Source organism: Lissotriton vulgaris, chromosome 2_1 (genome assembly GCF_964263255.1).
Source record: "Lissotriton vulgaris chromosome 2_1, aLisVul1.2, whole genome shotgun sequence".
NCBI lineage: Eukaryota > Metazoa > Chordata > Amphibia > Caudata > Salamandridae > Lissotriton > Lissotriton vulgaris.
Genome location: NC_141687.1, coordinates 428,065,404 through 428,081,123, shown reverse-complemented (window position 1 = coordinate 428,081,123; position 15,720 = coordinate 428,065,404). Strand labels below are relative to the sequence as shown.

The 15,720-nt window shown below is 47.4% G+C and overlaps 1 protein-coding gene across 2 annotated transcripts in view; it reads right to left on the bottom strand.

The window, feature by feature from the left end:
• Positions 1-15,720, bottom strand: part of CREB1 (cAMP responsive element binding protein 1) — a 282,014-nt gene that overhangs the window by 123,342 nt on the left and 142,952 nt on the right. For both annotated transcript variants that reach the window (XM_086955326.1, XM_086955325.1), the window contains one exon: positions 7,682-7,824. In XM_086955326.1, the coding sequence (XP_086811452.1) occupies positions 7,682-7,824 (143 nt within the window). The remainder of the gene's footprint in view (positions 1-7,681; positions 7,825-15,720) is intronic.

Genomic DNA, 15,720 nt, shown 5'->3' with positions numbered 1-15,720 from the left:
GTCGGAGATCTTGGTTTAACATTTGGAAGAGGTGGTGGAGACTGCTGATGAGATGCTGGAGAAGAAACAAGCCTAGATGGAGAACAGGTTTTGGAATAATCTGAAACGGACATGTAAATAAGTCTTCTCTTTTTACGCACCTCCTGAAGTCTTGATGATGGTGACAAAGTTCCTGAGGAGGTTCTCTGACTCCCTCTCAACGTCGGTCTACCTGTCGACGGTCTGAGAAAGTGCCTTTTTTCTGAATGGTTGCCCCCACTTTTTGCTGAACTGCTGATGGGCTTTGACTGAGTGTGCCCTGGGCTCCTGCCAATCAGTTACCCAGGGCCTATGTTCTTTCCCTAAAACTGCATTGAAAACCCAACTGGCATCCAGAGAAGACCCCAGGAAAGGCTGCCGATTCCACTTTTTTTTAAAACATATAAGAAATGCGTTACTTACCTGTAACAGCAGTTATCCAGTATTGGTGTCTTTCATAGATTCACATGCCTGAATCATTCCCCGTCGTCGAGACGGGAGCCTCCGGTAAATAAAAAAGTAATGTCCATAGACATACATGGAGAGAAAGGGTCCAAGGGTCTCCCCTTAGTAGCCTTTCCTTGTCCTTATGTAAAAAGGACCAAACTAACATAGTCAGCCAATCAGCTCCGACCTCCCTCTAGAACCTTCCTGGGAGGAGCCTCAGTCCCTCAGATTTTCGTACGCACCCAGCTAGGTTTGGCGTAGTAGAGTTCCGAGAGGGAAGTGAGTCCTTCCAGGGGAGGTGGGAGGGTTGCATGTGAATCTATGAAAGACACCAATACTGGATAACTGCTGTTACAGGTAAGTAACGCATTTCTTATCCAGTATTAGGGGTGTCTTTCATAGATTCACATGCCTGAATCAGAGTAGCTAGCAATCACAGTAGCACATTTGTAAAACAGAGTTGCTCTGCCGTCATAGTAGATAATGCATATAATATCATACAATAAAGAGACAGCTTAGACATAATCTCATCAGAGCAACAATGTGCATACCTGGAAGGCGGGATGTAGGAAGGCTCACCTTACTGAAAGAGATGGCGAAGCACCGCCTGGCCCACTGCCGCATCCTTCTGGAGTTCGATATCCAGGCAGTAGTGTCTGGAGAAAGTATGCGGTGACTTCCAAGTCGCCGCTCTGCAGATGTCCAGGATCGGCACTCCAGCAAACAGTGCTGCCGACGTAGACATCGCTCTGGTTGAGTGAGCCAGAACACGGTCATTCAAAGGCCGGCTGGCCTTTTCGTGGCAGAAGGAAATCGCCGAGGAGATCCATCTGGAGATGCTTTGCTTCGTGAGGGGTAGGCCCATTCGTGGCCTGCTGTATGCCACGAACAGCTGCGAGGATTTCCTGAGATCCTTAGTCTTGTCCAGGTAGAACTTCAGGCACCTCATAAGGTCCAAAGAATGCAGCGACCTTTCCGCTGCTGTGGAAGGGTTGGCGAAGAATGACCTAAGGACCAATGGTTCGTTGAGATGGAAGTCCGAAGGTACTTTTGGAATGAACTTAGGGTTCGGTCGCAGTATCACCCTATCATGTCTGAATTGTAGATATGGTTCCTGAATGGACAAGGCTTGCAGCTCGCTAACCCTTCTGGCTGAAGTTAGAGCGAGCAAGAGCGCTGTTTTCCACGAGAGGTGTTGAAGAGATGCCCTGTGAATGGGCTCAAACGGGTGACGCATGAGCTGGTTGAGTACCAGGTTAAGCTGCCATGTGGGAGGTACTTTTCGAGGCCTCGGGAAGGATCTGTATAGCCCTTTGAGGAATTGCTTGACTAGCCGACTAGACCACAGAGAAGGTCCAGTGACCGTTCTGGTGAACCTCGAGATTGCTGCCAGGTGAACTTTGATGGACGCATGCGCCAGTCCCGACTGGGCCAAATGCAGGAGGTATGGTAATATCTGTTCAGGTGTGATGGTGAGGGGCCGTAAGCCCTGGTCTGAGCACCATATGCAGAACCTCTTCCATTTGAGACAGTAGGTCTTGTTCGTACTTTCCGCTCTTGCTTTGGCTAGTACATCCCTGCAGTCTTGTGGGATATTTAGGCTACCGAACTCTCTGTGCTAATGAGCCAGGCTGATAATTTGAGCGATTGGAGGTTCGGGTGTTGCACTTGCCCGTTGGACATCGTCAGTAGGGCTGGGTGTTGGTTCAGGCGAATCGGTGATTTGATGGAGAGTCGAAGCAGATCCGAGAACCAGTGTTGCCTCGGCCAGGACGGGGCAATCAGGATCAGTGTGCATGGTTCCGCTTTCATTTTTCTGAGGAGCCGCGGAATCATCGGGAATGGAGGAAAGGCGTATGCAAAGACGCTGTACCATCCGATGGAGAACGCATTTCCTAGTGATCCTGGTTGGGGATGCCAACTTGCGTAGCTCGGGCATTTGGCGTTCCTCTTGGTGGCAAAGAGGTCGATGTTTGGGACTCCCCAAAGAGAGAAGATGTGAGTGAGGGCGCTGTCCGATAGTTCCCACTCGTGGGAGAGGGACTTTTGCCTGCTCAGGGCGTCCGCGATGGTATTGTCCTTTCCCGGGACATATTCCGCTTTGAGTTGGATTTCGTGAAGCACCAGCCAGTTCCAGATCGTCTGTGATTCGCGTGAGAGCGAGAGCGAACGCGTCCCCCCTTGTTTGTTTAGATAGTGCATCGTCGTGGTGTTGTCCGTCCTGACGAGCACTGGGGATTTCTGGATGCGGGGTAGGAAGGCTTGAAGAGCCAGATACACTGCTCTCAGCTCCAAGAGGTTTATATGGAGCGATTGTTCTTGAGAGTTCCATTTGCCGCTGATCTGTAGGTCCTGGAGCACCGCGCCCCATCCCTCTAGGGAGGCGTCCGTTGTTATCACCAGCGGTGATGCTGGGAGGAGAAACGGTAAGCCCACCGTCAGATTTTGGCGACGTGTCCACCATTGTAGAGCTTTTGAAATTTTCGGTGTGATCCGAAGGATGTCTTCGAAGGAGCCAGTGCTTTGGGCCCATTGGCTCGCGAGTGCCTCCTGCAAGGGCCGCATTCTGAGTCTGCAGTGTGGGATGAGGAGTATGCAGGAAGACATCATCCCCAGTAGGGAGGTGTAAGTCCGAACTTTCAGGTGCTTCGTCTTTGCCACAGCCGTGGCCAGAGATAAGATTTTGTCTGCCCTCTCTTTTGAGGGGAAGGCTTTCGTGCATATTGTGTCCAACATGGCCCCTAGGAAGGTAATTTTTGTTGCGGGGACCATGCATGATTTCTTTAGATTGAGCGTCAATCCCAGATTTTGAAAGAGATTGGTGCAGGCGTTGGAGGACGTGACCGCGTCCCCAGGTGAGGGTGCTTTCACCAGCCAGTCGTCTAAGTAGGGGAAGATCTGGTGGCCCAGTTGGCGCAGGAAGGCTGCCACTGGCGCAAGGCATTTCGTGAATATGCGCGGCGCGGACTTGAGGCCGAACGGCAGGACTTTGAACTGATAGTGACGGCCCGCCACCTCGAATCTTAGGAATTTTCGGTGAGTTTTGAGGATGGGGATGTGGTAGTATGCATCCTGGAGATCCAGTGACACCATGAAATCTCCTTTCTCTAGAATGCCCAGGATTTCCTGAATCGTTACCATCCTGAACGATTGGCTCCGCAGGAAGGTGTTGAGTCCCCGGAGATCCAGGATGGGTCTCCACTTGTTTTCTTTTTGTTGTACAAGAAAGAAGTGGGAGTAAAATCCTTTCCCCTTCGAGGATGCTGGAACCCTTTCGATTGCTCCTTTTTGTAGCATTGTCGAAATTTCCTTCAGAAGCAGGCGTGGATGTTTGTGTGTCCGTCTGCGTGGAGGGGTATTGGGAGGGATGGAGGTGAATTCGAGAGAGTGGCCAAATCGAATAATTTGAAGAACCCACCGGTCCGTGGTAATGTACTGCCAATTGTGAAGGAAATGGGTCAGCTTTCCTCCAATTTGAAAGGATGGAGATGGTGTTTGGACTGGCTGGAGTAGTCGGTCACTGGCGGCCGCCAGCGCCCCTCTTGGTATTTTTACCTCTGTAGGACGATCTTCCGAATGAAGATTGTCGGCCCTGCTGTTGCTTGTTTTGGTACTGGCCTTTGTGATTGTACGAGAAAGAGGACGAGGACCTGTTTTGATATGAGCCTCGATAGGAGGACTGACCTCTGGGCCTGTTGCCCCGAAAGGACTGGTTTCTAGACTGCAGAGAGCCCAGTGCCCTTGCCGTGTCTGTGTCCTTCTTAATGGCCTGTAGAGCCTCGTCGACCTTTACTCCGAACAGGTGCTGGCCGTCGAAGGGCATGTCCAGAACCTTTGCCTGAACTTCTTGGCGGAATGAAGTCGCTTTGAGCCATCCCTGGCGTCTCAGTACAGCAGCTCCCGCAAGCTGACGGAAGCCTGTCATGGCTGCGTCGATAGCACAGTCTATGAGTTCCGCTGCAGAAGATTGACCTTCCACGAGGAGCGCTTTCACCTCACCTTGGACGTCATCAGGTAGTTCCTTCACGTAAGGGGCTATGTCCTCCCATAGCTGGCGATTGTAACGCCCCAGCAAGGCAATGGAGTTGGCCACCTTGATGGACATGGCCGATGTGGTTGCGAAACGTTTACCAATCGTGTCCAGTTTCCTGCCCTCTTTGTCCGGGGGAGCGGACAGTGGAGAGGAAGGGTTGCGGGAGTTTTTCTGGGCCGCTTGCGTCACTACCGAGTCCGGTTTGGGGTGACCATTAAGGCAAGCCGCTGCAGTGAGTGGTGCCCTGTATTTCTTATCTAGGCGTGGAACCTCCGCCGGCACGGAAGCAGGAGTTAGCATTAACTTCTTTCCCTGTTCCCACAAAAATTCTATGATCGGAACAGCTTTTGCAGATTTTTGAGGCTGTTCCTTAAAGTCGTGCAGGAAACAGTCCGTTTCCGTGGATTCCACCACCATGTGGAATCTCTTCGCCGCTCTCTCCACCAGCTTGTGGAAGCCCGCAATGTCCACCGGTGGGGAGTCCGCTTGGCGTGGTTGTGGTGAAGCTGGGGATGATGCTATATATTCGTCCTCATCATCTTGGTCCGAGTGGTCCGAGTGAACCTCCTGGACCTCCCCTTCCTCCAGTTCTTCCTCTTCCTCCTCTTCGTCCGAAGAAACCACCACTTGAGGCTGGACTTCGTGGTGGGTTTGATGGTGAGGATGAGGGCGTTCCGGTGCGGACACCTGTACTTGAGCTGGAGGTGTCTGATCTCCCTTGTCCCCTGGTGTGGGACTCTCAGGCGCTTGACCGCCTCTGCTAGGCTCCGGAAAGCGTCGCTTGTAGTCCTGCACAAGAAGTTTTAAGTCATCCACCAGGGTCGCTGGTAAGCATATCATGGGGGTGACTTCGGTGCGGACACTGGCTTGGACGGAGTGTTCCTGATAGGTGAATTCCTCCTGTTCCTCATCAGTGCTTTGGCATTTTATGTGAAGGTCTGAGATTGAAGTAGCGGGATCCAGATGGTCATCCTCTTCGGATTCCTCGCTTTGGAAAATTTCTTGAGGTGGTTGCTTTTCCACCTTGCTTGGAGACGTTGTTTCCGGGGTAATTAGTGGCTTGCCCGGTTTGCCAGACTGAATGGTAGAGCTTGCAGTCGTCGAGGGGACCGTCGACGGTGGTAGCATCATGGACGGTGCCTCCACCAGTTTTGATTTTTTCCATGGTTCATTCGACGACGAATCGCCCGTCGACGGTGTCGTCGTCGAGTCCGTCGACGGAGCCTTTGGTGTCGTCGTCGACGATGTCTTCGTCGACGGTGTCTTCATCGACGGTGTCTTCGTCGACGGGGTCGTCGCCGACGAGCCTCTCGTCGACGGGGTCGTCGACGAGGTCTTCGTCGACGATGGGGTGGACGAAGGGATCTTGGTCGTCGACGACTGCGAAGTCGTCGTCTTCGTCGACGGTGCCTTCGTAGACGACTGTCTCGTCGACGAGTCCCTCGTCGACACTCTCGTCGTCGCCGGTTTTGACGACGATAGGCTCGTCGCTGGTGACGGCGTCGTCGACGGTGCAGTCTTCGTCGTTGACATGGTCTTTGTCGTCGACGACGATGATGTCAGGAGAATAATTGAAGAAACAGGCCTACCTGAAGATGAGGAGGAAGTAGTCATCGTCGTCGAAGCTGAGGGCGACGATGCTGATGTGGTAGACACTGTGGTTTTGACTGAAGTAGTCCTCTGGCTTTGTCTAGAGGACGGAGCAGGCATTTTGAAGGTTTTATCCTCCTTGACAGACACTGAGGATGACGCAGATCTCGCCTCTGAAGACTTTTTGTGGGTCTTCGTAGGAGGAGTGTCTGAGGGGCCCGGGGAAGCTTCCCTTGGCCTCTTGTTTGAGACAGCAGAAGTTCTGGAAACGCTGCTTACAGAGGACTCCAGATTGTCTCTGTTCTTAAGCCTGTCCAACCAAATCAGAAGGCGACCTTCTCTGTCTCTCACAGTCTTTTTTGGGAAAGACCGACAGATTGTGCATTTCTCCGAATTGTGGTCCGGGTAAAGGCAATACAGGCACAGGTCGTGCCTATCATCCACATGTATTCTTTTCTTGCTGCAGGAAGAGCAGGCCCTGAACAGGGCTTTCTTCCCCGAGTCAGACATGGAAAAGGCAGTATAAACACACACTTACTTCAGGGATAGTGTGTTGAAGAAGTCCTTGAAGAGTTATTTAGGTTCAGATAAATACTTCCAAGACAGTTTTTTGAATTTAGAATAACCCTGAGGAGAGCTCAGGCAGGAGACTCCCTAGCACAACGTGCGGTAGAAAATCTGAGGGACTGAGGCTCCTCCCAGGAAGGTTCTAGAGGGAGGTCGGAGCTGATTGGCTGACTATGTTAGTTTGGTCCTTTTTACATAAGGACAAGGAAAGGCTACTAAGGGGAGACCCTTGGACCCTTTCTCTCCATGTATGTCTATGGACATTACTTTTTTATTTACCGGAGGCTCCCGTCTCGACGACGGGGAATGATTCAGGCATGTGAATCTATGAAAGACACCCCTAATACTGGATAATGCACTTTACTGAGACATGCTTTCAAAGCTTTACTTAACATAGATCTAGCTTGACAACTATCTCATCCTGTAGCCCAGGGATATATAATATAATATAGCATGAGGGATATCTTGCACCTAACTTTGCTTAGTTGCACATCGACGCTGGGTAGGCAGCTGAACACAGGTTTTTTTTTAAATAGCTAATGCATTTTATTGAGAAACATATTATGCTTATAATAATTTATGGCACATATACCTAGCACCTTAAATGCCAGCGATTTGAACAATCCCTGGCACTGCTTGAGACATGTTGCCCGTTACTTTGCGAATTTGCATACTGTCCAAACACACGTAACAGACCATAGCTTTAAAAAGATATTTCCCCACGCTTGCTTAAAATTGCTAACTTCAGTGCTTTTATAACACTTACTTGACACAAGTGGTTTAAAAAACATGTTGTCATTTCGTCCACTCTTCATTTAACACTGTGATCGTACTAATAGGGAAAGATTGATTGAAAGCACTGCATTCTGTTGCCTCTTCTTCCATTTTCTCTTTTCACATTGTGATTGTAATAACTGGAAACATTGTAATGATATTCAAGTAATCGTGCAGTAACTCTTTTCCTTCTTTCAGTCATTCATTCTTATATTCATACAACATTTTTTTAAAAAGGTGAAGATCACTTACTATATTGCCCACTGCTGGTTTGATATATAGGAGTAGGCACAGTCACAGTTGTGATGGCAGGAGCTGATGCTTCCTCTTCTGATTTTTCTTCTTCAATTCTTGGCACTCCTGGAACATCTGAAGATAGGTCGTTCAAGATTTTTCTGAAAAATGAATTAAACATACTAATTCAGTAAAGAAGAAGGCTTTCCGGTAACTTTTTACAGAGATGTAGTAATAGAATAATCACTTTAAAGGACATAGAAATTATGAGAATAATGATTTACTAAATATTTAATATTTAAACATTGAACCATATGGTTTAAAAATGTACAAAACTATGTAATGCTCTGATTATATCTATCATTAAAACAAAACATAAAAACACCTTTAACCAGCCCTGATATCTCATTATTAAATGGAGATTTCACTTGGACTCAATTAGATTGGATAGCGAGAGCTCAATACCCACTGTGCAATATAACCAAATGATTTTGACTTCTTTTAACATTCAGTCCTATTTATTGATTGTACCTGGTGGCTACGACAGATTTTTATTAACCCGTTTTAGATGTAACATCTTCCACAGGCTAGTGAGCTTCCCAGGAATGAACGATTGGTCGCAAACTCTAGCATTGTGCCCGTGTGAAAAATGTTCGGATCAATCAACAATCCATGTTGTTATTTTGTAAGTTTTACAGCAACCTGAGAAAACTTTCAATTGTCCCAATTTTAAAGGAGATGGGCCTGAGACAATGTCGTCCTGCATTACTGGTGCTGCAGCTCCTGGACGATGTACGGGCGGATCGGCATGTTTAAAAAAATAAAAAGTCCTTAGCCACAAGAAATGCATCACTTTGTAACCTTGGCGACTATCTGTATATTGATTTTATTAATGTAATCATGTTTAGCTCTCACTATTTTATAATTTTAATGCATGAATTGTTTATAAGTACTTTTATGATTGTCTCAAAAAGCAATCGAATAAAGTCTCTTTGATTGATTGAAATGGAGACTTCCAGTAAAATTTCAAGGGCGAATTCACTTCATATACATTTTTCAAATAGCTGGATGATTTCCAGGTTTGGTTCAGGCATCAAAGAACTCAGTCTGGTACTGTTGTACCTAAATCAACAAAGTTTTCTGTCACTTATTTTAATTTTTATTTAAAAAAATTTATTACTGGGCTGCTCTTGGCCGATGAACAATGATTTAAATGTGGAACATCTGGAAACAAGGCAAGAGCCACGCGTTCCGGAAGCCTGCAAGCCGAACAACGACTTGCCTGAACAACGACGGATGTGCGTGGTTATGGCAAAATCGGTCTAATGTTCAGGATGGGTGTGAAAAAGAAAAGTACGAGAAGCAGGCAGGGAAGAAGGGTTCGGGTAGTTTTTAAGGTAGCGGGGGAGATCGGGGCAGTTTTTAGGTGGTGGGGGAGGTTTGGGGTAGTTTTCAGGGAGTGGGGGATTCGGGATAGTTTTTAAGGGGTGGGGGATTGTTGGTAAGTTTTTAGGGGGGGAGGGGGTTAACGGTAGTTTTTATGAGGGGGAATTTGGGCTTGTTTTTAGGGGGTGGGGGATTCGGGTAGTTTTTAAAGTGTGGGAGCGGTTCAAATACATTTTGTGGGGGATGTTGGGGTAGTTTTTAGGGGTTGGGGGAGTTTGGGCTAGTATTTAGGGGTGGTTCGGGGTCGTTTTAAGGACGTAGGGAGGCGTCTTTAGGGCTCAGAGGAGAGGGAGGGGGTGGTAAACTGAGCCACAGATAGCTGTTTCCCATGCATTCCTTTACCAAGAAAATTTGCGGTAAAGCAATTTGTGGTTAAGACGCGGTCGTAGTAGAGAGCGCGCTGTTAAGATAGGCGTTGTAAAGGAACTCGCTGTTCTGACATACAACCGATTTTAAGTGGTGATGCATCTGACCTATTGGACAGGGGAAGAGGCACGTCAATAATTTTCATTAACACAACTGATTTAGAATACTTCACCAAGAACACATTTAAGACCCTTTGGGCCAAATAAAAATAATTGATATGGTGCAACATCAGGCACATGTGCTTTTGTCTAGATCGGGAGGGCGTGGGGGGGGTGGGAGGGGAGGGGGGGAGGGGTTGCAACCTTTTCTGTAATAAAATCTACTTAAGGTAAATGAAAATAACTCCGAGCTACTAATACTATTAATGCTGCAATAAAGACCACCTCATATAGGATAATGTTAGTGGCCACCATATGCAAGATTATCAGCAATATACGCTTCTGTGAACCATGCAGGGTTGCCAGCGGTATTGCCAATAGGTCAAGTTTATGACTGCACTGTCAAACCATACTTAAAAATCCAAGTATGTTAATGACTGCCCTCTTCCTATCTGTGCTGCTGCCCGAGAAAAATAACAAATGATTTAATGTATTTTTGTAGCACTACAATGTGTTTTGTGTTCCCTGAAAGTTCAACCTCAGGCAGCCGGATAAATAAACAAAAGGATCTAAGCAGTGTGAAGGGCAAGCACTTTCAAAACATGTACACCTGTCTCCCAACATGCGAGCGGAGCCAACACCCTACTCTAATGTTGATCACATAATTGTCTGGAGACAGCAGCGCTCTCTAGGCAGACCATAAAAACAATGTGCCAATTTAGAATGCCTTTACATGAGTAATACACTATTAGTATAGCTTCATTGCTCCAGGCACCAACGTAATAGTACTAGTAATAAGTGCCCCAGTGCTACATTATTCAACACTCAAATATAAGCTTTAAAAAGATTTTAGAAATGCAAACATTTTCCTCCAAATATCAGCTGAGTTCTGAAAATATACACATTTTTGTCTCAAACACACAGCTTTTAGTGTTGGTGTACATATATTAATTCAGTCAAGCAAAACCTAAAAAGTAATGGGTTGGGGGGCACACAGGTGAGCTACCTACAGGTAGCTGGAGAGCTACGAATAGCTCACAAGTTACTTTTTTGAGAAGCCTGGTGTAGATAATGAATTAACTGTATTTTACATGTGGGGCGTGGAAGAGGAGAAGAGCCTCAGAGACTTACCCCTATTTCTTTCTTCCCCTAACCTTTTTGCCCTTTCAGCTCCACGTTGCTGACTTGCCCATAGCTTGTTGTCTGCCACCAGTGCCCTTAATGTTACTTCCACCGCTTTTATTTTTTTTAGTTACTGGTCCAACTCGGATCAGTAAAAGAACAGGAAAAAAAAGCAACTGTTTCATTTAGTAGGCTCACATGCATGGTAAGTGGGCCTACAAAATTACGAGGGCAACTGCATAAAAATTATTTAAAAAATGTTGTTTTATTCTTTAGTCACGCTGCACTGCAGAGGATGCTATGCGGCATGGCTAAAAATACATCGGCAGAGCCAATACGTCCGAGAGGCGAGGCCTATTGGCTTTCCAAATGCTCGTTTTAAACATCTTCAATAGAGGGATATTTAATTATGCAATGCAGGAAGCTGTAATTTTATTTTGACACTGCCGATGTATTGAGATTGTTCTTACCCAAGGAGCCGTTTCCTAGAAGAGGCTTTCTTAATCATTTACATCTTTGTCATCGAATGACATAACTAAGCAGGAAATGAGGTCCTTGGCATATGAAAGCAAGTTACTTACCTGTAACTTTGGTTCTCCAGTACTGGTAACTTTCATAGTTTCCCATAGCTGGTATAATTCCCCGTTGTCGGAATGGGAGTCTCGGTAACCAAAATAACATAGCAGTAGATACAAAAGAAAAAGAAAAAGGTCTAGGCCTCATTCCCTTTTGTAGCATATCCACCTCTTTTTGTAAAAGAGACCATAAATAATGCAACAACCAATCAGATTAGCCTCACCCCATACAACCCTCCTGAGAGAACCTCAGAGTCTCAGATTTTCGTAGCAGTTGTGTAACAGTATAACAAAACCTGCTGCAGTCTGAGCTTTCCCATCAGAGGGTGCGCTGCATGGGAATCTATGAAAGTTACCAATACTGGAGAACCAAAGTTACAGGTAAGTAACTTGTTTTCTTACTCCAGTATTGGAACTTTCATAGATTCCCACAGTTTGCATCAGAATAGCTAGCAGTCAGAAGCACATTTTGACTTCTCATCGATGTTTCACCTTCTCCTTACTACTTTTTTTTTTTTTAAAGAATGCATCAAGTCAAAAACATTAACAAACCGTGCAATAATATACAGAATAAATATCAATGCATATATAATCCAAACTCAAAATGTGCCAATACAAGAAAGAAAGGAGGAGGGAAGAAAAGAAAGCTCACCACTCAATGAAAGAGGTTCTTCAGGACTGCCTGGCCTACAGCTGTGTCTTTTTGCGTCAAGGCCTCCAGGCAGTAATGTCTTGTGAATGTGTGCACGCTGCTCCAAGTTGCAGCTCCGCAGATATCTTTGATCTGGACCCCAGAATAGAGGGTCGTAGAGGAAACCATGGACCTTGTAGAATGTGCTTTGACTCTACCCTCCAGGGGCTTGCCCGCTGCTGAATGACTAAAGTATAGCACTGGTGATCCACTGAGCAATACCTTGCTTGAACAGGGGCAAGCCCTTTTGGGGAGCGCTGAACCAAATAAACATTTGAGAAGATTTCCGGAATTCCTTAGTACGGTCCAGATAGAATTTCAAACATGTTTGCCCATCCAGAGAGTGGAGTGCCCTTTCTGCCGGTGTAGAAGGCTGAGGGAAGAAATCCTTAAGAATCACCGGCTCATTTAAATGAAAGTCCGAGGGCACTTTCGGTATGAATCTTGGATTAGTCCTTAGAATCACCGTATTCATCTTGAATTTAAGGAATGGTTCTTGGATCGTCAGAGCTTAAAGCTCACCAATTCTTCTTGCAGATGTGAGTTATAAGGAGTGCCACCTTCCAAGAGAGGAATTTTAGATCTGCTCGATGAATCGGTTCAAATGGATGCTTCATCAGCTGTGTGAGAACCAAATACAAATGCCACGTAGGAGGCGGAGGCTTCACTGGAGGAAAAGCTCTAAAGAGGCCTTTTAGAAACTATTTGGCAATCCTGGCCGACCATAGAGAACATCCAGGCGCAGTGCGTCTATAGCGAGAAACTGCTGCCAAATGAACCTTTATGGATGAATGAGACAGTCCTTTTTTGGCCAAAGACAGGAAATATGGAAGAACTTGATGAGCTTGAGACAAGAAAGGGTCGAAACCCTTCTGCTGACACCAAATACAGAATAGTTTCCATTTTAAAAGGTATGTTTTAGTAGAAGGGGCTCTAGCCTGAGAGAACTTTCCTAACTTCCTCCAAGAGATCTATCCCAAGAAAGTCTCGCTGCTCAGGAGCCATGCTGACAGGTGTAAGGAGTGAAGATCCGGATGCCAGACCTGGCCCTTGGACATTCTGAGAAGGTCCGGGACCTTCCGTAGAAGCCGTGGAGGTTCCAGGGAGAGGATGAGGAGTTCAGTGAACCAGAATTGCTTGTGCCACCTTGGAGCTATTAGGATCATCTTGCACGACTCCGTTTTGATCTTCCTGAGTATTCTTGGTATCAACGGAATGGGGGAAAAGCGTATACGAATGCGTCTGACTAGGCTATTGAAAGCGCATTCCCCAGCGATCCGTGATGGTATCGCCTGCTGGCGTAGAACTAGCATTTTTTTGTTCTCCGGGGTGGCAATGAGATCTATTGAGGGTTTTTCCCACCAGTGGAAAATTTCCTCCAAGACAGTCTGGTTCAGTTCCCATTCGTGTCTGACTGACGACAGTCTGCTGAGTCTGTCGGCCTTCTCGTTCAGTACTACAGGAAGATGTTCTGCCTTCAGGGATATTCCGTGTAGGATAGCCCACTCCCAAATCTTCTGTGCTTCCTGTGACAACGGAAAAGATCTGGTACCTCCTTCCTTGTTTATATGGTGCATGGCCGCGCGAACGAGAACCGCTGACCCCTGCAGCCGTGGAAGAAATGCTTGTAGTCCCAGACGAATCACCCTGAGTTCCAGGAGATTGATAGAGAAGGCGATGCTGTGGCAACCACTGTCCGCTTACATGCAAGTCCTGCAGTATTGCGCCCTAGCCTTCCAGTGAGGCATCTGTAGTCACTACCTGAGGAGCTGGATTGATTACGAAGGAAAGACCTTGGGATATATTCTCTTCTTTCGTCCACCACAAAGCGGCACTTCTCATAGCCGGAATGCTCACCACTGTCTTCGAAGGATCCGTCTACCTGCTGCCATTGTGGGTTGAGATGCTCCTGAAGTGAACGCATAGCACGGAGTCCGCTCTACTGGAAGTGACTGAACAACTGAGGGCCTCACAAGACCTAGGGAACACCTCAGCACTGATCCTGCTCGACCTTAGCACGGCGTTCGACACGATCTCCCACGAGATTCTGCTCAATTGTCTCGGGGAGATCGGGGTCAGTGGCGGGGCCCTGGCTTGGTTCGCGTCATTTCTATCCGACCGCTCCTTCCAGATTCATGCCCCACCAAATCTCTCTAGCAAGTTCCCTCTCAACTGCGGTGTCCCTCAGGGCTCGTCCCTCAGCCCTACGCTGTTTAACGTGCACGTCCTCCCCCTGGCCCTCCTGGCCAAAGAACGAAAGATCAGAATGATCTCATATGCGGACGACGCGCAGCTGATTTTCACCTTCTCTAATAACATCGTGTTGGACCAGTTAAAATTCCAGGAAAATGTTCTGGCCATCTCAAACTGGATGACGGATAACTATCTCCAACTTAACTCCTCCAAGACGGAGGTGCTCCTGATTGGTCGTGACGCACAGAAGTGGGACTATCAGTGGTGGCCTCCGATAATGGGTTCCCCCTATACCTAAGGAGGTAGTCAAGAATTTGGGGGTCTTAATGGACAACTCATTATCCTTTGAGATGCATGCAAAAAAGGCTGCTGGTACCCGTTTTGGCCACCTGCACAGCCTTAAACCCATCTTGGGTTTTTTCGAGCCACCCACCCACCAAGTAATAGTCCAGTCCTTGGTTCTATCCCATCTGGACTATTGTAATGGACTATTGCTGGGAACCAATAAGACGGTCACTAAAAGACTTTAAAGGGCTCAAAAAGCATCTGCCCGCACTCTCTTTGCCCACTGTCGCACCTCACATCTACTGCGCGGTCTGCATTGGCTGCCAGTGAAGCAAAGAATCCAATGTAAGACTCTCTGTCTAACCCACAAAATCCTACATGGCCAGGGCCCCCAAATACTGCAGGGACTTTGGATCTTTTATGTTCCCACACGTGCCTTCCGCTTTGCAGACCTCCACATTGCCCGCACCATTAGGGTGTGCAAGAGCAGAGCAGGTGGCCGGTCTTTCAGGTCCCTGGCCCCAGCTCTATGGAATTCAATCTCCCTCGAGGCACGCGGTACACAAGACCACTGGCTCTTTTGGAAACAAATCAAAACCTGGCTATTCGCCTCCATTTAGGGAGGCCGTCACACCAGCTTCCATAAAATAAAATGATCTCACTCCGCTGTCTTCCCTGCTGTGGTCCGCCGACTGGTCTGTCTGCAAGCGCTGGGACGCCCCGTTGCTGGGGCAGCTTTGCGTTATATAAGCAAAGTTAACATAACAGAATATCAGCAACCTGCAGTGAGGTATCAAAGGAATGCAAGAGGAAATTGTTCCTAGCAGGGATTTGTAGTGGCGAAATGAAAGATACTTTCTTCTTCGCAACAGCTGAGCTATGGACCTCAGTTTCTCTTGCATTTCGAAGGATGGAGAAGCCTAGTTGAGAGACGTGTCCAGGATGGCCCCTAGGAATCTTGCTTTTGTGGACGGGCAGAGAGGACTTCACCCTGTTGAGAGTCAGGCCCAGATTGCTGAACAGACACGTATATGCATCGACTGTATCTTCCACTGCACATCTGGACAGGGCCTTCAGCAACCAATCGTCCAGGTAGGGGAAGTTCTGGAAGTGCTGCTTCCTGAGGAAGGCTGCCACCGGCGCCAGCACCTTGGTAAAGATTCTCGGAGCAGACCGAAGTCCAAGCGGAAGAATTCTGAATTGAAAGTGGCTCTTGGCTACTGTAAACCGTAGAAACCTCCTGTGGACTGGATGAATGGGTATGTGAAAATATGCATCCTC